Raw genomic sequence first — 19657 nt, 5'->3', positions numbered from 1 at the left:
TTGCATAATTTTATTGTTTTAACCCTAATGTTCACACCTAATCTCCTATTTTCATGAACAATCTTCTTATATATTAAAGTTAACATGTAAGCCCTAATTTAAACCTAAACCCTATTGCATAATTTTACTGTTTTAACCCTAATGTTCACACCTAATCTCCTATTTTCATGAACAATCCTAATGCTCTCTCCTAATCTTCTTATATATTAAAGTTAACAAGTAAGCCCTAATTTTAACCTAAACCCTATTGCATAATTTTACTGTTTTAACCCTAATGTTCACACCTAATCTCCTATTTTCATGAACAATCTTAATGCTCTCTCCTAATCTTCTTATATATTAAAGTTAACAAGTAAGCCCTAATTTTAACCTAAACCCTGTTGCATAATTTTACTGTTTTAACCCTAATGTTCATACCTAATCTACTATTTTCATGAACAATATTCTTATATATTAAAGTTAACAAGTAAGCCCTAATTTTAACCTAAACCCTATTGCATAATTTTACTGTTTTAACCCTAATGTTCACACCTAATCTCCTATTTTCATGAACAATCCTAATGCTCTCTCCTAATCTTCTTATATATTAAAGTTAACAAGTAAGCCCTAATTTTAACCTAAACCCTGTTGCATAATTTTACTGTTTTAACCCTAATGTTCACACCTAATCTACTATTTTCATGAACAATATTCTTATATATTAAAGTTAACAAGTAAGCCCTAATTTTAACCTAAACCCTATTGCATAATTTTACTGTTTTAACCCTAATGTTCACACCTAATCTCCTATTTTCATGAACAATCCTAATGCTCTCTCCTAATCTTCTTATATATTAAAGTTAACAAGTAAGCCCTAATTTTAACCTAAACCCTGTTGCATAATTTTACTGTTTTAACCCTAATGTTCACACCTAATCTACTATTTTCATGAACAATATTCTTATATATTAAAGTTAACATGTAATCACTAATTTAAACCTAAACCCTATTGCATAATTTTACTGTTTTAACCCTAATGTTCACACCTAATCTCCTATTTTCATGAACAATCCTAATGCTCTCTCCTAATCTTCTTATATATTAAAGTTAACAAGTAAGCCCTAATTTTAACCTAAACCCTATTGCATAATTTTACTGTTTTAACCCTAATGTTCACACCTAATCTCCTATTTTCATGAACAATCCTAATGCTCTCTCCTAATCTTCTTATATATTAAAGTTAACAAGTAAGCCCTATTTTTAACCTAAACCCTATTGCATAATTTTACTGTTTTAACCCTAATGTTCACACCTAATCTCCTATTTTCATGAACAATCCTAATGCTCTCTCCTAATCTTCTTATATATTAAAGTTAACATGTAAGCCCTAATTTTAACCTAAACCCTATTGCATAATTTTACTATTTTAACCCTAATGTTCACACCTAATCTCCTATTTTCATGAACAATCCTAATGCTCTCTCCTAATCTTCTTATATATTAAAGTTAACAAGTAAGCCCTAATTTTAACCTAAACCCTATTGCATAATTTTACTGTTTTAACCCTAATGTTCACACCTAATCTCCTATTTTCATGAACAATCCTATTGCTCTCACCTAATCTTCTTATATATTAAAGGTAACCCGTAAGCCCTAATTTTAACCTAAATCCTATTGCATAATTTTACCGTTTTAACCCTAATGCTCTCACCTAATCTTATATTTTCATGAACAACCTAATGCTCACACCTAATCTCATATTTTCATGAGCCCCAATTTTAACCTAAACCCTGTTGCATAATTTTACCGTTTTAACCCTAATGCTCACACCTAATCTTATATTTTCATGAACAACCCTAATGCTACCTAATCTCATATTTTCATGAGCCCTAATTTTAACCTAAACCCTGTTGCATAATTTTACCGTTTTAACCCTAATGCTCACACCTAATCTTCTATTTTCATGAACAATGCTAATGCTCACACCTAATCTCCTATTTTCATGAACAAAGCAAATCGGCATCGCTTTATTTCCCCTATTTCTTCAAAACAAATCGCCCTATTTCTTCAACAAAACAAATCGCCCTATTGGAATAAAAGGGTTTTGAAAGATTATAGCAACATTTTTTTTTGTTAATATTACACTTTTCATCCAAATTAGAACTGAACTCTCTTTGTTAAATATTTAACACAAAATGCACCTGAATTTCGCAATCTATATAAACAGGTGGAAGAAACATTTCAACAAACAGTTAAAGGGTATCATTTACGGTAAAAGCCAAATATTCGATAAAAGGAAAATTATTTAAATAAAACATTTTACATGTTGAGGTTAAGAATGAACTATTTTTAGGTACATAATATAACATTAACATATAATTTTTACAAAAGAATGAAGTAACATTTTTTCAAAAAAAAAAAAGAAAAATATGAAGTAACATACCAATAATATAATATTGACATATAATTTTAACAAAAGAATGAAGTAACACACGATTGATAAAAATTAATATTTTTTTGGTGAATAAGCGTGGTGTCTGAGGTTCGAATTTCAACATCTGCATATATTTGGGACCACATATTTCATTCTCTTTGATATGCATTGAGATTTGTTTTTGTCTATTATATCTACAATGTATATGACCCGTGCGGCAGCACGGGTGGAAAGTCTAGTTATATATTAAAGTTAACATGTAAGCCCTAATTTTAACCTAAACCCTATTGCATAATTTTACTGTTTTAACCCTAATGTTCACACCTAATCTCCTATTTTCATGAACAATCTTCTTATATATTAAAGTTAACATGTAAGCCCTAATTTAAACCTAAACCCTATTGCATAATTTTACTGTTTTAACCCTAATGTTCACACCTAATCTCCTATTTTCATGAACAATCCTAATGCTCTCTCCTAATCTTCTTATATATTAAAGTTAACATGTAAGCCCTAATTTTAACCTAAACCCTATTGCATAATTTTACTGTTTTAACCCTAATGTTCACATCTAATCTCCTATTTTCATGAACAATCTTCTTATATATTAAAGTTAACATGTAAGCCCTAATTTAAACCTAAACCCTATTGCATAATTTTACTGTTTTAACCCTAATGTTCACACCTAATCTCCTATTTTCATGAACAATCCTAATGCTCTCTCCTAATCTTCTTATTATATATTAAAGTTAACAAGTAAGCCCTAATTTTAACCTAAACCCTATTGCATAATTTTACTGTTTTAACTCTAATTTTCACACCTAATCTCCTATTTTCATGAACAATCCTAATGCTCTCTCCTAATCTTCTTATATATTAAAGTTAACAAGTAAGCCCTAATTTTAACCTAAACCCTATTGCATAATTTTACTGTTTTAACCCTAATGTTCACACATAATCTCATATTTTCATGAACAATCTTCTTATATATTAAAGTTAACATGTAAGCCCTAATTTAAACCTAAACCCTATTGCATAATTTTACTGTTTTAACCCTAATGTTCACACCTAATCTCCTATTTTCATGAACAATCCTAATGCTCTCTCCTAATCTTCTTATATATTAAAGTTAACAAGTAAGCCCTAATTTTAACCTAAACCCTATTGCATAATTTTACTGTTTTAACCCTAATGTTCACACCTAATCTCCTATTTTCATGAACAATCCTAATGCTCTCTCCTAATCTTCTTATATATTAAAGTTAACAAGTAAGCCCTAATTTTAACCTAAATCCTATTGCATAATTTTATTGTTTTAACCCTAATGTTCACACCTAATCTCCTATTTTCATGAACAATCTTCTTATATATTAAAGTTAACATGTAAGCCCTAATTTAAACCTAAACCCTATTGCATAATTTTACTGTTTTAACCCTAATGTTCACACCTAATCTCCTATTTTCATGAACAATCCTAATGCTCTCTCCTAATCTTCTTATATATTAAAGTTAACAAGTAAGCCCTAATTTTAACCTAAACCCTATTGCATAATTTTACTGTTTTAACCCTAATGTTCACACCTAATCTCCTATTTTCATGAACAATCCTATTGCTCTCACCTAATCTTCTTATATATTAAAGGTAACCCGTAAGCCCTAATTTTAACCTAAATCCTATTGCATAATTTTACCGTTTTAACCCTAATGCTCACACCTAATCTTATATTTTCATGAACAACCCTAATGCTCACACCTAATCTCATATTTTCATGAGCCCTAATTTTAACCTAAACCCTGTTGCATAATTTTACCGTTTTAACCCTAATGCTCACACCTAATCTTATATTTTCATGAACAACCCTAATGCTCACACCTAATCTCATATTTTCATGAGCCCTAATTTTAACCTAAACCCTGTTGCATAATTTTACCGTTTTAACCCTAATGCTCACACCTAATCTTCTATTTTCATGAACAACGCTAATGCTCACACCTAATCTCCTATTTTCATGAACAAAGCAAATCGGCATCGCTTTATTTCCCCTATTTCTTCAAAACAAATCGCCCTATTTCTTCAACAAAACAAATCGCCCTATTGGAATAAAAGGGTTTTGAAAGATTATAACAACATTTTTTTTGTTAATATTACACTTTTCATCCAAATTAGAACTGAACTCTCTTTGTTAAATATTTACCACAAAATGCACCTGAATTTTGCAATCTATATAAACAGGTGGAAGAAACATTTCAACAAACAGTTAAAGGGTATCATTTACGGTAAAGGCCAAATATTCGATAAAAGGAAAATTATTTAAATAAAACATTTTACATGTTGAGGTTAAGAATGAACTATTTTTAGGTACATAATATAACATTAACATATAATTTTTACAAAAGAATGAAGTAACATTTTTTCAAAAAAAAGAAGAAAAATATGAAGTTACATACCAATAATATAATATTGACATATAATTTTAACAAAAGAATGAAGTAACACACGATTGATAAAAATTAATATTTTTTTGGTGAATAAGCGTGGTGTCTGAGGTTCGAATTCCAACATCTGCATATATTTGGGACCACATATTTCATTCTCTTTGATATGCATTGAGATTTGTTTTTGTCTACTATATCTACAATGTATATGACCCGTGCGGCAGCACGGGTGGAAAGTCTAGTATGAGATAATTTTTGTGATAACTTATTTTCTCTCTCTTTTCATTGGTCAAAAATAATAGAGAGAAATAAAAGAAAGAGGGAGAATAAGATGATAATGTAAGTATGAGAGAGAAAGTTGTGAGAAAGTGGTTGTACAGATATCATTTCTCTTCGATATGATCCTTCAAAATGAACAAAATTGAAATACTTGTTTTATTTTCTCACACACAAATAAAATTCAATTACTTAATTAATAATACGTGGTTAATTATCTTTAAAAAAATTGGTTAATTATGTTCATAATTTGGTTAATAAATACTGAATTTGGTCATCTACCGAAAAAAAAAAAAAAAAAAGAATTTGGTCCTATTTACAAGACATTAATGTATGGAGTAAAGAGCATTGTAATAAATTAAGAGTTAACATTGATGATTGTCATCAAATGTGATCTTGGCGAAGGCAAATGATTCGATTACTCTTATAAGATGATGTTTATTAAGAATGAGAGTTTCATCAAGCAATGTTTTTAATGCATCCTAATAAATACCCAAGTCTTGATGGGTATAACTCATATTTCTATCAACATTTTTGGAATTTGTGTAGTGATGATGTTTTCAATGAATATTGTGTTTGGCTTGATACGAGACAATTTCCGGCAACTCTAAACACAACGAATATAGCTCTCATTCACAAAGCTAACATTCAGACAACAATGAGAAACTAACACCCTATTGAACTTTGTAATGTCATGTATATGTTGATTTCTAAGGTATTTGCTAACAGATTGAAAGATGTTTCTCAAAGTGCATATCTGATAATCAATCAACTTTTGTCCCTGATCACTCCATTCTTGAAAACGCCATGGTGGCTATTGAGGTTATTCATTACATGAAGACAGAGATTAAAGGTAGCGACAATTGTATGGCCCTAAAGATCGACATTAGTAAAGCTTATGACATGATGGATTGGGAGTATATATTAGAGGTGATGAGTAAAATGTATTTTAGAGCGAGGTGAATTAAGTGGATGACTATGAGTGTGGAGTCTGTTGATTACTCGATTCTCGTTAACAACGAAGCGCCATGTCTAGTGATCCATGTTCATGGATTGCAACAATGGGTTCTTGTCTCCCCTTATATCTTCATTATCTGCAAAGAGGGTCACCTCACTAATTCGGTGCGCTAAAAAGCGTAGAGAAATTCGAGGTATGACAATTTTTAAGGGTGCCCCTTCAGTGACTTTTCTCATGTTTGCAGATGATTGCTTCATTTTATAAGTGGAGGAGAGCCAAACACAAGTCATGAAAAACATTATAACATCACATGAAGCAGCCTCGGGTCAAACTATTAGTCTTCCTAAGTCATAAATCTATTTTAGCAGGAATGTCAATAACACTTAAAATAATTCTATCATCAAAATTTTGGGTGTTCATGCGGAGCTTGGTACAGGCAAATATCTAGGTTTACCATCCATGATTGGTTGAGACAAGACATCAACTTTTGCTTTTACAAAAGATCGTGTTTGGCAAAAAATCAACTCTTGGAATAGAAAATGCCTTTCTAAAGTAGGTCAAGAGTTCATGATCAAATCGGTTATGCAAGCTATTTCATCGTATCCCATGAGTATTTTTCTTCTCACTAGTACACTTATTAACACTATTGAAAAAAATGATGAATTCTTTCTAGTGGGGTCATGGTCGGTCCAATCATCGTGACATTCACTGGTTGTCATGGGAAAAACCGTCGGTTATAAGAATCATGGGATATATGGATCAAAGATCTCACTGCTTTTAATTTGGTTATGTTGGATAAGTAAGGTTGGAAGTTTCACATTGAGCCTACTTCTATAGTTTATCATTTGTTATGAGCTCAATACACATTCCAAATGGGAGCTACCTTACGACTACTATAAGGCATAGTTCACGCGAGCTCGTTTAGTCTAACGAATGTGTTGAGGTTGTTGGCCTACGCAAATTCGTTTACAGGATAAAGGTGTAACACCCCGTTACCCAAAACAAATAAAATAGCTTATATACATCAGAGTAATTCCACAAACGGGCATGCTACACGTCATTTGTAAAAATTCTTAAATAGAAAATAAAACTATTTAATCAAATCAACTTATATATATGAAAACATAGCAGCGGAATAGTTTTCAAAATCCATATCCTCATGAACATCCAACAATAATCTATGGCATTAAAACACCACCTAAGCCCAGCTTAGATGCATCACAGTATACAACAAACGGTTCTTCTGGTTTAGGCAAAATCAAAACAGGAGCAGTCGTCAATCTTCGCTTCAACTCATTGAAACTACTCTCACACTGAGCATCCCACACAAAAGACTTACCCTTACAGGTCAACTGTGTCAACGGAAGAGCCAACTTCGAAAACCCTTCTATGAACCTGCGGTAATAACCAGCCAAACCCAGAAAACTTCTGATCTCAGTTACCGACTTCGGAGTCTCCCATTGTGATACCGCATCAACCTTTGAAGAATCCACTGCAATACCACTACCAGAAATAATATGACCCAGAAAGCTCACTTCACTTAACCAGAACTCACATTTCGACAGCTTAGCATACAACCTCTTTTCCTTCAACACTTGCAATACAATTCTCAGATGCTCTGCATGCTCCTCCTCATTCTTGGAATAGATTAAAATATCATCAATAAATACCACAACAAACTTATCCAGGAAAGCATGGAAAATTTGGTTCATGTACTCCATAAAAACACCAGGCGCATTAGTAACACCGAAAGGCATCACCTTGTATTCGTAATGTCCATAACGTGTCCTAAAGGCCGTCTTCTGCATATCTTCATCCTTCACCTTTATCTGATGATAACCAGACCTCAAATCAATCTTACTGAAAATCTTAGCACCAACCAACTGATCCATCAAGTCGTCAATTCTAGGAAGCGGATATCTGTTCTTGATCGTAACTTTGTTCAACTGACGGTAATCTATACACAGTCTCATACTACCATCCTTCTTCTTTACCAACAACACCGGTGCTCCCCAAGGTGAAACACTGGGTCTTACAAACTTCTTATCTAACAGATCCTCCAACTGCTTCTTCAACTCAACTAACTCAGAAGCTGACATACGGTACGGTGCCATCGACACCGGCTTAGTTCCTGGAACAAGATCAATTGAAAATTCAACCTCCCTCTCTGGTGGCACATCAGGAATCTCATCAGGAAATACTTATGGAAATTCATTCACTACAGGTAAACCATCAATCACAGCTTGATTTTCTAACGACAATTGTGCCATTAGAGAATACATCAGGATACCATCACGTTCAAACTGTTTCATCTGTTTCGTAGACAGAAGCTCAACCTCACCTTCTTCTTCAGCAGAAGAGAAATGCACCGTCTTATTATAGCAGTTGATATGAACTCGATTATACTCTAACCAATTCATACCAAAAATCACATCCATACCCGTCAACGGCAGACAAACTAAATCAATCACAAAATCTCTACCAAACATAGATATAGGACACCGCAGACAAACAAGAGAAGTGGTTACTGAACCCTTAGCTGGAGTTTCAACAACCATTTTCCCTTTCATATCAGATACATCCAAACCCAACTTATATGCACATTCAATAGCAATAAAACAATGAGTAGCACCAGTATCAATAATAGCAATTAAAGGAGTACTATTAAAGAAACAAGTACCTCTGATAAGTCGGTCCTCATTAGGAGTCTGCGTACCAGTCAAGGCAAAAACCTTTCCACCAATTCTAGTCTTCTTCGGCTCAGGACACTGTGAACTGATATGACCTTCCCCATTGCAGTTGTAACAGACAATGTCCCCACGCTTGCATTCAGCTAAACTGTGACCCTTCTGACCACACCTGAAGCACTTCCTATCATCTCTTCCACAAACATTACTCTTGTGGCCTTTCTCACCACACTTGTAGCAAACAATCTCAACAGGAGCATCTCTCCTCTTGGGCCTCCTATCATCACCCATCCTCTGCTTTCCTTTGTCAGCAGGAGCACTGTAAGGTTTAGGACGATTCTGTTGTCCCTTACCCCTCCTCCCACTCATTATCTTGTAATGAGCTTTGGTGTCTTCTTCATAAATTCTACATCTGTTTACCAACTCAGAGAAGACTCTGATCTGCTGATACCCAATAGCTCTTTTGATGTCAGCTCTCAACCCATTCTCAAATTTGATACACTTAGAGAACTCAGCTGTCTCCACACTATAGTGAGGGTAGAACTTGGCAAGTTCCACAAACCTAGCAGCATACTCCGTAACGGACATATCACCCTGTTTCAGCTCCAGAAACTCAATTTCTTTCTTACCTCTGACATCCTCCGGAAAGTACCTACTCAGAAACTCCTTCCTGAACATAGCCCAAGTCACCACAGTATCACCCTGTTCCAGCACAGGCAACAAACTCACCCACCAGTCGTCAGCCTCTTCCGCTAACATATGCGTCCCAAACCGCACCTTCTGTGTCTCAGAACACTGCATGACCCTGAAAATCCTTTCAACTTCCTTCAGTCATTTCTGAGCACCGTCAGGATCATACCTACCCTTGAAAGTTGGTGGATGATTCCTCAGGAAAGTCTCTAACATCATGGTTCCATCACCACCAGTCTCAACCTTAGGTTGCTGTTGAACAGCTTGAGCTACAGCCTCAAGCGCAGCAACAAGAGCAGCATCACTACTTCCAGTCATCTCGAGATTCTACACGACAAACAACAACTCAGAACAACAACAAAAAGCAACATTAAAGTTGACACTCTATCCTAGGTGGCTCAACACGACTCTACTACTTGGCCGGACGGACCAACCTGCTCTGATACCAATTTGTAACACCCCGTTACCCAAAACAAATAAAATAGCTTATATACATCAGAGTAATTCCACAAACGGGCATGCTACACGTCATTTGTAAAAATTCTTAAATAGAAAATAAAACTATTTAATCAAATCAACTTATATATATGAAAACATAGCAGCGGAATAGTTTTCAAAATCCATATCCTCATGAACATCCAACAATAATCTATGGCATTAAAGGCCTTAACATAATTCAACATCATAGTTCAAAGACAACAAAAAGGCTCCACACTACAAGTTCCAAAATTTGATACATGGAAAGGAAAAGCAACAATAACAAAAATGATAATTCCCATCCCACGTATCAGAGCCCTAGACACGACTTTGAGCCACCACCTACTACTCAGGATCACCTGCAAGTTACCCATAGGAAGGGCAACGTTTTCAAGCAGAAGGGGTGAGATTCACAACAATAAATATAGATATTAAAATCATCAAATGAATCTAACACCCTAAAACTTCAAATATAATAATCTTGCAAATATCAATATTTAATTCACAAGTCACAACAACATCACCATAATAATCCATTTAGCAAGTATGTATACAATGTACATATTACCAATAACATCAACAACACATCAAGATCGCAATGAATATATATAAGTAAATGTATATTCAACATCAACATCAACATCAGATAAACCTGAAACAACAACCAAGACTCATGCAAATGACATGACCACTGCTAAGACACCATCTTAAACTTCTTAATGAAATGCATTATGCATGTGGTACCAATCAGGACCGAAGCCCTCACCGCTTTTGAATGGTTAAAGCATTCATCAGGACCGAAGCCCTCACCGCTGTTGAGCAACTAGTACTCCAGGACCGAAGCCCTCACCGCTGTTTTATGCATATGCAATGGACCTACTTGTGTATATCTACATACAACTGACCATGCAATGCAACTTCATGTGACTCCACTTAAACGACATGTATGATTAATAATTAAAACATACAATGCATTACTCATCATCAATCAACATCCAACAGAGATTCAACCATTCAGAATGATGCACAATTAAATATAATTATGCTTAAACAACAACACTCAAACCTTATTAATCAAGCAAGCAAAACTGCACTCAAACTGCACTAGCTCGCCTCGCGAGCACATCTGCTCGCCATGGCGAGTTCACAAAAACAGTAGCTCGCCGTGGCGAGTTCAAAGCGAACTCAAGGCGAGTGAAAATCAGGTACTCTCGGGAAAAGTGACATTTTCTCACTCAAACTCCAATTCTAAGCTCCCTATTCATCTTTTTAACCTAAAACTTTCACCATTCCTCTTTATTATCATCTAGGTACCTTAAACCAACCCCAAAACATCTTATAACAACTTTTCAAAAATCAAGTTTTGATCTGGGCTACTCGCCATGGCGAGTTGGACTGCTCGCGAGGCGAGCTATGAAGTTGCTCACTCGCCATGGCGAGAACAGCTACTCGCGAGGCGAGCGATGAACTTCAGTACGGGCAGAAAACTGGTTTTACCCAAAAATCCCATTTTCCTTCCAATCACTCCCCAAATCAGTTTACAGATGCAAATTAACTTTCTGTATGTACTTAGAACCTATTTCTAACATCAAATTTACACTCCCAACTCCAAAATCCACAATTTCAACATAAAACCCAAAATCCCCAATTTTTACCAAAACCTGTTAAACTCAAAATCAGACTTTAAATTCTACACTATTGAAGTAAATCTCACCCTTACCTTAGTTCAGAATGAAAATGCACAGCAAAAATGGATTCCCTTGGTTCTTCTCTCTTGTTCCTGGTTTCCTCTCCCTTGGCTTGGTTTCACGTAAAACAGTTTCTGATTCTTTCTTTTCCTAACTTCCCATTACTTAACTCCCTATATTTTCACTTAACTCCCCATTAACTTTAATAAATATTAAATAACTCCCCAAACTCCAAAATAATTATTATTTCATACTTATTCTAATTATTATTAAATAAACTATATAATAAAATAATACACCACATAAACACTCAAAATCACATGTATATATATATATATATATATAAATATATATATATATATACTCCGCATAAATCACTAAACATCATATATAAAAATATATACTCCACATAATTCAAATTAATTAAATAAATAACTAGGGCGTTACAAAAGGTGTCAAATACCCTACACTCATCTACATTAACTTGTTAAGGTGTCAAACAACCACGATAGCTTTCGTGGGACAGTCATCTACATTAACATACGCAAACACTCATGACGGTGCTTCAACCTCTTTCCCATCTTCTTCTTGATAGCAGTGCCCTCAACGTAGGCGTCTCAAATGTAACATTGATTCCTCTTTCTCACGTCAATGAATAGAACATGCATGGATGTGTGTTTGCATGAAAAAGATGGGGCTTTTGCATTGGTATAAAATCTATCCTTTATTCCTTTGTATCATGTGGATGTCGGTGAAACGCTATTTCATGCTTTGGGAAGGCCAAGTGATTTTCAGTTTGATAACGTCGACTTTGTGCTATATTTCAAAATGACGACAAATGTTTTCCACAATACGTATGTAGTTGCTACAAGAGCTTAGAAATATCATCTCAACATGAAGAAACTTATTTGCTTCTCATTTTAGAAACTATTGGGTGGAGTGTAATAGACGACAAACAAATGCAATTATAACTCTCAAGTTTTTAGGCTTGTTATGTTGTCTTCTTCCTCGGGGGTCAAGTGGTGGTGGAACCCATAGGAGTGTTGAAATAAGTCATTTCCAAATGTTTAACTGGGCTCGATGAGAATATGAGGCTCTGTTTTGAAGGATTTTGATCGGTTGGATTGTTTTTTGGAGTGGTTTGGTGAGCATAAGTTGTTAGGTGATTGGATTTAGTTTTTGTGGTCATTCATGAGAAAGGTTGGAGAGTTAGCTTTAACTTAGGCGTTGAATTTGATTTAAACGGTTAATTTTTTTTATCGATGTTAGTGATAGCCATGAGTTAAATGGCGTCCGTGTGGGGTTTTTATAAGTTTTTTTCATGCTTTGGGAAGGCCAAGTGATTTTCAGTTTGATAACGTCGACTTTGTGCTATATTTCAAAATGACGACAAATGTTTTCCACAATACGTATGTAGTTGCTACAAGAGTTTAGAAATACCATCTCAACATGAAGAAACTTATTTGCTTCTCATTTTAGAAACTATTGGGTGGAGTGTAATAGACGACAAACAAATGCAATTATAACTCTCAAGTTTTTAGGCTTGTTATGTTGTCTTCTTCCTCGGGGGTCAAGTGGTGGTGGAACCCATAGGAGTGTTGAAATAAGTCATTTCCAAATGTTTAACTGGGCTCGATGAGAATATGAGGCTCTGTTTTGAAGGATTTTGATCGGTTGGATTGTTTTTTGGAGTGGTTTGGTGAGCATAAGTTGTTAGGTGATTGGATTTAGTTTTTGTGGTCATTCATGAGAAAGGTTGGAGAGTTAGCTTTAACTTAGGCGTTGAATTTGATTTAAACGGTTAATTTTTTTTTATCGATGTTAGTGATAGCCATGAGTTAAATGGCGTCCGTGTGGTGTTTTTATAAGTTTTTTTTATGTGTTCCGCCTATATTCAATGTCTTCATGGAGACAAAAAACAACAAACAGTTGCATGTCTACATTTCATAATCCAAATAATCTTCTCCTTAATTTCATTACTTACGAAGCTGGTGGTAAAGATTAGAGTGTGATCATCTCTTTTCTTCTCGCCCACATTCATTTGGGGCTGTTCCAAGGACATGCATGTATTGGATTTTCATTTTCTTTTGTTCGTCTTGATTATGTTTAAATTAGAATAAAAAACTGTTTGACCGTCAAATTAGTGACCTGCATGCAAATTAGTTGTTGAGAAAATGGTGACACATCACCATATTCAGTCCATTGAGTGCTAAATCTCGCACAGACAATGACATCTTTACTAAATTGCAAGTAAAAATGAACGGATTTTGTTAACGAGTGCATCAGAGTACCCTTTTAACATTTCTCTTACTAATATAACTTGCCAAGAGGTACAACATCTTTAAAACTATTCAACCAATTATGGGTACATACAAGGGCATTCTGTACTTAGACAATACAGAAACCATAGTTGTAATGTCAAAGTTTAGAATGTAACAAATTGCTGCAAGTCAAGGAAATCAAATATTCTTCAACTTCCAATATTGATGGATGTCTCATCCCTGAAACTGTCTAAATTCTCGTTATACTCTTAATTGGATGCATGATTTCAAAGATGTTGACAATAACTGTTAGTAAGTTGGGATTAACAATAATATTTCATTTTAACTTAAACTTTTCTTGTATACTGAATTGCAGATGTGTGAAGAGTATAAAAGATTTCATTGTAGGAATTGTGTTTCATAGTCCGAAAGATTGGAAATGTGGAAAACAAGTGGACACGAAACAAAATTATCTCATTACATAAATATAAATTAAGAATGAAACATGTAATGCATCTATTACCAAAAAGAAAATGCAATCCATCACTCTTTCATAGCAATACATGCTATTGACATGCTAATTAGATGATTAGAACACATCACCAGACTTGCAAATCAACCCAAAAGCAAATAGAAATTAACCTCAGACATCCAAGGAAGGAAAGTAACTGCATTAGCTCTCAAGCCTGGCGAAGGCGAAAGCTATTAGGCAGCCACTGCGAATGTTTTGAGAAACAAGCCTTAGATTTATCATCATTGAGTTATAGACTTGGTAAAACACATGTCATCAAAGTTGATCATAATTGTGAATCACAGATTGTTTATGCAATCAAAAGGGAATCAAATCAATGACATCAAATTTTTTATATCAATCAAAACAACAATTAGATTAACTCCTGACTCATTCAAAATACATTCTCTGTTTCAATTGTAGTAGTAAACACATACATCAACAAAATCACAAGAGAATAATTTGACCTCAGACATCCAAGGAAGGAAATAGCAGCATTAACTCTCAAGCCCGGCGAAAGGCGAAAGTTCTTAGGCGGCCACTGCGAATGTTTTGAGAAACAAGCCTTAGATTTATCATCATTGGTCATTTATAATCAAATAAACAAAACATCAAAAATTGTCATTGTTCAATTTACATGAACAAGACGAGACACAAGATCAACTTTGCAGACACAATTTCAAGTCTTAAGCAAGTATTGGATCTTTTAACATTGCCCAAAAAAAAAACAAAAAATTGTGCTAACTACTAATAAACAATTTCTCCAATCAAGAGAAACAAGACAAATCGGTGTAATATGAACACAAGATATTCAAACAGACATTGTCTCAGACATCCAAGGAAGGATAAAACAGCACTAGCTCTCAAGCCTGGCGAAGGCGAAAGCTCTTAGGCGGCCACTGCGAATGTTTTGAGAAACAAGCCTTCAAGATATCATCATAGACAATAATCATATGACCATATGAAAATGATCCAAAAATTGGCATAAAAATCATGCACTACGTCATAAGAAAAATAAGTAGCACACAAAAATAACAATAACAATAACAATATCAAAAGTTATAAAAAGTTAAAAAATAAGAATGAAAAATCAACAAAAATTTATAATTTCAAATAAAAATAAGTAATTGTGATTATGAAGAAAGGACTCAGAATATGGGTGGTGATATAACAGGATGGTCGGCAAGGTCGAAAAAGACCAATTACGACGAACGAGACCTATCACAGAAATCTTCACAGTCCAATTTGTGTTTCAGATATCAAAAATCAAAAGTTTAGAACAAAAGGAACATAGAGATTAAACAACAACCCAGAAACTAAAATAAAACATAAACAATGAAAATAAAAAACAAACTTTGCATTGTGATTGAAAAACCCTAGAAAGCGATCCGGGAATTATCTAGGATCCATGTTGCGGCTAACTATTCTACGATTGTGAATGTGAGGGTTAGGGTTTTAAAGAGAGAGATCTGTTGGGCTTTTCTTTAGAAGACTAGAATGTTCTATTTCAAATTCATCCCAAATAAAGAAATTTATTTATTTAAAAAAAGCGCTTAAATGCTCTTTTGGTCTCTTAACTATTTAATTGGTATCACCTTATTTAATTGGTATCACCTTGGTCTCTTAACTAAAAAAAAGATTGTTTGAGGATTTTAAGTTTTTTTTTTAGTCTCGTTTTGGTCTCTTCTGTTAGGTTTCCGTTAGGGTTTTAAAAAAAAGTTAACTCCTGGACACGTGTCACCTTATAATTGGCTCTGACTTTTTTATTTTTTATTTTTAAATAATAATCTCAAAGCCAATGACAAAGTGACACGTGTCCAGAGTTAACCAATGACAAGGTGACACGTGTCCACACTTAACGTTTTTTTATTAAAACTAACGGAAACCTAACAGAAGGGACCAAAACGAGACTAAAAAAAACATAAAATCTTTAAACAATCTTTTTTTTAGTTAAGGGACCAAAGCGATTCCAATTAAATAGTCAAGGGACCAAAAGAACATTTAAGCCTTTAAAAAATTAAACATTTTAATTAAGATTATTTTTTTCATAAATCTTATTATTTAAACTTTTAAAAGTGTTATTAGTGCACTTGTTAGAATTTGTTTACCTATTATATTAATATTGGTCGTGCTAACGAGTGCCTTTAACGACATTGTTTAAGGAACCAACAAAAAGGGAAGTTTGTCTTGAAAATTCAAGTCAAACATATATAAAAGTCATAATTACACAATTTTCAATGTAAAAGTATTATTTTTAGATGCTTAAACAATGTCCTAAGAGCACCCACAATGGAGACACTCATTTTTGGGTTCTTAAATGGGTCTCACGTGTACATATCACTCATTTATAATTTTTTAATAGTAGTACCTAATAAGCACTCGATCACTCAAACTATTAATAACTTTATATCATTATATTTTAATTTTTTAATATTAAAAGAGTACGAGTCCCGCTTAAAAGTATGAGTCTTAAATAAGATTCCGGGTCTTATAAGACCCTGAAAAAGATTCCCCCCATTGGAGGTACCTAATAGGCACCGGGTCTTAAATAGTTAATACACTCTCAATATACGGAGATGGTCTAAGGGAACTTGTTAGCATTTTCATATTAATATTCATTAATAATCAAAGGGTAATAATGAATTTGGTATCTGAATGTGTAACGAATAGCCATAACAATTACTCAAGTGTATCAAAATTTCAAAATAGTCTTATTGTACATTTCGTTAATCAAAATAGTCTTTGGCATTGAAATGTTTCATTAATATTGTCATATTAATCTCTCAATATACTTACTGTCATATCAATCCTCATAAGTTAATGTCAGCATTGAGAGACTATTTTGACATTAAGAATTATTTTGACTAATAAAGCGCACAATCATGAACTATTTTGTAATTTCAATACAATGAGGGACTATTGTGACTACTCGTTACACGTTTAAGGATCAAAATGACTACTACCTTATAATCAAATTAAATATTGTGGTTAATTGTATCGAGTAATTATTTAATGAGTTGGTCCATAAGCACTAGCTCAACTATCATAATTGTCGAAATTGTTTGACGGATGTCATGATTCGAGTTCAAAATTTAACTTTTTCACTTATGTATAATTTTTCAATGATCATTGTCATTGATACTATATATTGAAAAAATACATAGTTTTGTGTTCACTTTTTCACTTTCAACTATACCTTTAAACAAATTTACATATAAAAATGTTAGATTTTTGTGTCATTCAAAAAGATAAAAATCTATATTATATTTATTATATTATATGTGTATTGAAAAAGATAAATATAATTTGTTCATGTATTAATGCAATAATAAAAAAACAAACAAATGGACACAAAATGCCAGTTCAAACACTAGTTATTCATATAATATTCATTAACTTTTTACTCAACATAATTAACCACATATTTAAATTATGTTATTTATCTAAATTGTTTCCAAATTTTAATGGGAATGCGTTATCCATTTTTGCAAAACATACATACTCTACCCTAATTAAGATCCTTGAACTTGCAATCATAGTATAGGCATCTATATTAATTTTTTCGGGAACTTTATCATTTCCGATGTATATTAGTCATCAATATACATATTATGATAATATCATCGTATTGCATAACAATATGAAAAGGGTACATAACATAGTGTTACTAATGAGATATAGCCTCACCAGTCACCACCTCCTTCTCCCTCCCATGCCATGCTCTCCCATTTCATGAACTAATTTATTTAAATCTTGTGGTTATTAACTAAAGTGTTCATGATGCCCAAACAATTACCACCCAAATCAAATAGAGTACTTGAATCCCGAGAAAATGGCATTTCAACTCCAGGAGATTTCACAAAAGCATCCTCACATGTAGTTTTGTATGATATCACAGAACTGAACTTGTAAAAAGAGTCCACGACATTGTGTTGTCCAAGTAACTCAACTGTCTCATTGATTGCATCCAGCATTGATTTGTATTGTGTTTGGCATATCTCGAGAGCCTTGACTGCTTTTTTGTCGGTACTAGGGTCTTTAAGCAACTCTGTAATGATAGCAGCTACACTCTTGGCTTGTTGGAGGGTGAGATCAACCTCAATCTCAAGTGCCTTGAGGGGGTCAAAAGGACCTTTCAAGAGTGATGAAATAGTTGCAGCACAAAGAGATGGACTTTCTCCGTCGACACATAATTTTACGATCTCAGGATCGGCATTCTTGGCAATGTCTTCTGAAACAGTTCCTAGCAAGTTTGGATCCTCTAATCGAAAAACGAAATCATCTGGAGAAGCGGAATTCTCTGGCATATTGAGACCAAAGTCTGTTTGCTCTGGGACAATGTAATCAATAACTTCGCTTGAAGGGGTTGGGGTTGGGACAGTTGTGGAAATGGAATCATCAATGCGAGTTGATGGGACGGCATTGGAAAATATAAGAAGAGAAGAGAAGGATAGGATGATAAGGAGGCTTTTATTGAAATCCATCATCTCTTCTCTTCGAAAAATATTCAAAGAGGAGAGACAAATGGAGACCGTAAAACTCAGGTTGTAACATATGACTCTTGTTTATAAGGGTCGAGTTTAATTTTTGTAGGTGGAAACAGAATTTCCACACAAATTTTGACACTTTTTTCAGTTATTAATCATAGGCTCTCATTATATTTTGCATAATAATAGTAACCTAAAAGGTTGGTATTCTTATCAGTAATTGTCGTCCGTACACATACTTAGAACCTTACACAAGGTTACATGCATATATAGAAAGAGACAGGTTGACTTGGTAAACTATTGAACTATAATTGAAATTTAATATAATGAAACTAATTCACTTTTATTTACTTTTTCCCTGAATTTTTTGGATTATAATTGAAGTTTTAAAATCAAATAATTCTAACATTCCACTCTCATTGCATGATTTGCCTGCGTAATTTAGGAATACAAAATTAGGAGATAAGGAGACTAATAATTTATCAATATATATAGAACGGAATATTGGAAGATATAGCGACCAATAAGAAAAAATTAGAAACCAGTCATCACCATTATTGTATTCATAGAAATTATTTTTAATAATTTAAATCAATAAGAAATAAATTTTATAATTCTTTAAAGTATGATATTTTTGGGCCTAAATGTACATATTTCCTATTGAGCCTGAATTATAGACCACCTAAAGAGGAGCCAAAATGACTTTTAGGCCAATTTCAGTCCCAAGGGCATATATATCAAGATATGGATAAAATGAGGAAGCTGAAAATGAT

The 19657-nt window shown here is 33.6% G+C and overlaps 1 protein-coding gene and 4 non-coding genes across 5 annotated transcripts; all 5 read right to left on the bottom strand.

Moving 5' to 3' along the window:
• Window positions 1-14525: 14525 nt before the first annotated feature.
• LOC112418841 (small nucleolar RNA SNORD14) lies at window positions 14526-14648 on the bottom strand. The gene has a single exon (XR_003008918.1). It is a non-coding gene; the product is annotated as a small nucleolar RNA SNORD14 (small nucleolar RNA).
• Window positions 14649-14861: 213 nt separating this feature from the next.
• LOC112418840 (small nucleolar RNA SNORD14) lies at window positions 14862-14984 on the bottom strand. Its single transcript, XR_003008917.1, has one exon. It is a non-coding gene; the product is annotated as a small nucleolar RNA SNORD14 (small nucleolar RNA).
• Window positions 14985-15220: 236 nt separating this feature from the next.
• LOC11412269 (small nucleolar RNA SNORD14) lies at window positions 15221-15342 on the bottom strand. The gene has a single exon (XR_003008916.1). It is a non-coding gene; the product is annotated as a small nucleolar RNA SNORD14 (small nucleolar RNA).
• A 199-nt stretch (window positions 15343-15541) lies between these two features.
• Window positions 15542-15639, bottom strand: LOC112418797 (small nucleolar RNA Z43). The gene has a single exon (XR_003008877.1). It is a non-coding gene; the product is annotated as a small nucleolar RNA Z43 (small nucleolar RNA).
• A 2444-nt stretch (window positions 15640-18083) lies between these two features.
• Window positions 18084-18959, bottom strand: LOC11414435 (uncharacterized). The gene has a single exon (XM_003591341.4). It carries the CDS (start codon window positions 18882-18884, stop codon window positions 18144-18146), a length of 741 nt encoding a protein of 246 aa, XP_003591389.1. The 5' UTR covers window positions 18885-18959; the 3' UTR covers window positions 18084-18143.
• Between the last annotated feature and the right edge of the window lie 698 nt (window positions 18960-19657).

The sequence above is a fragment of the Medicago truncatula genome, chromosome 1 (assembly GCF_003473485.1).
Source record: "Medicago truncatula cultivar Jemalong A17 chromosome 1, MtrunA17r5.0-ANR, whole genome shotgun sequence".
Classification (NCBI taxonomy): Eukaryota; Viridiplantae; Streptophyta; class Magnoliopsida; order Fabales; family Fabaceae; genus Medicago; species Medicago truncatula.
This window is presented reverse-complemented; position numbering and strand designations above follow the sequence as displayed.

What these genes read in the sequence shown, in the direction of transcription:
- LOC11414435 (XM_003591341.4), bottom strand. Translation starts at nt 18,884, where the DNA reads ATGATGGATTTCAATAAAAGCCTCCTTATCATCCTATCCTTCTCTTCT.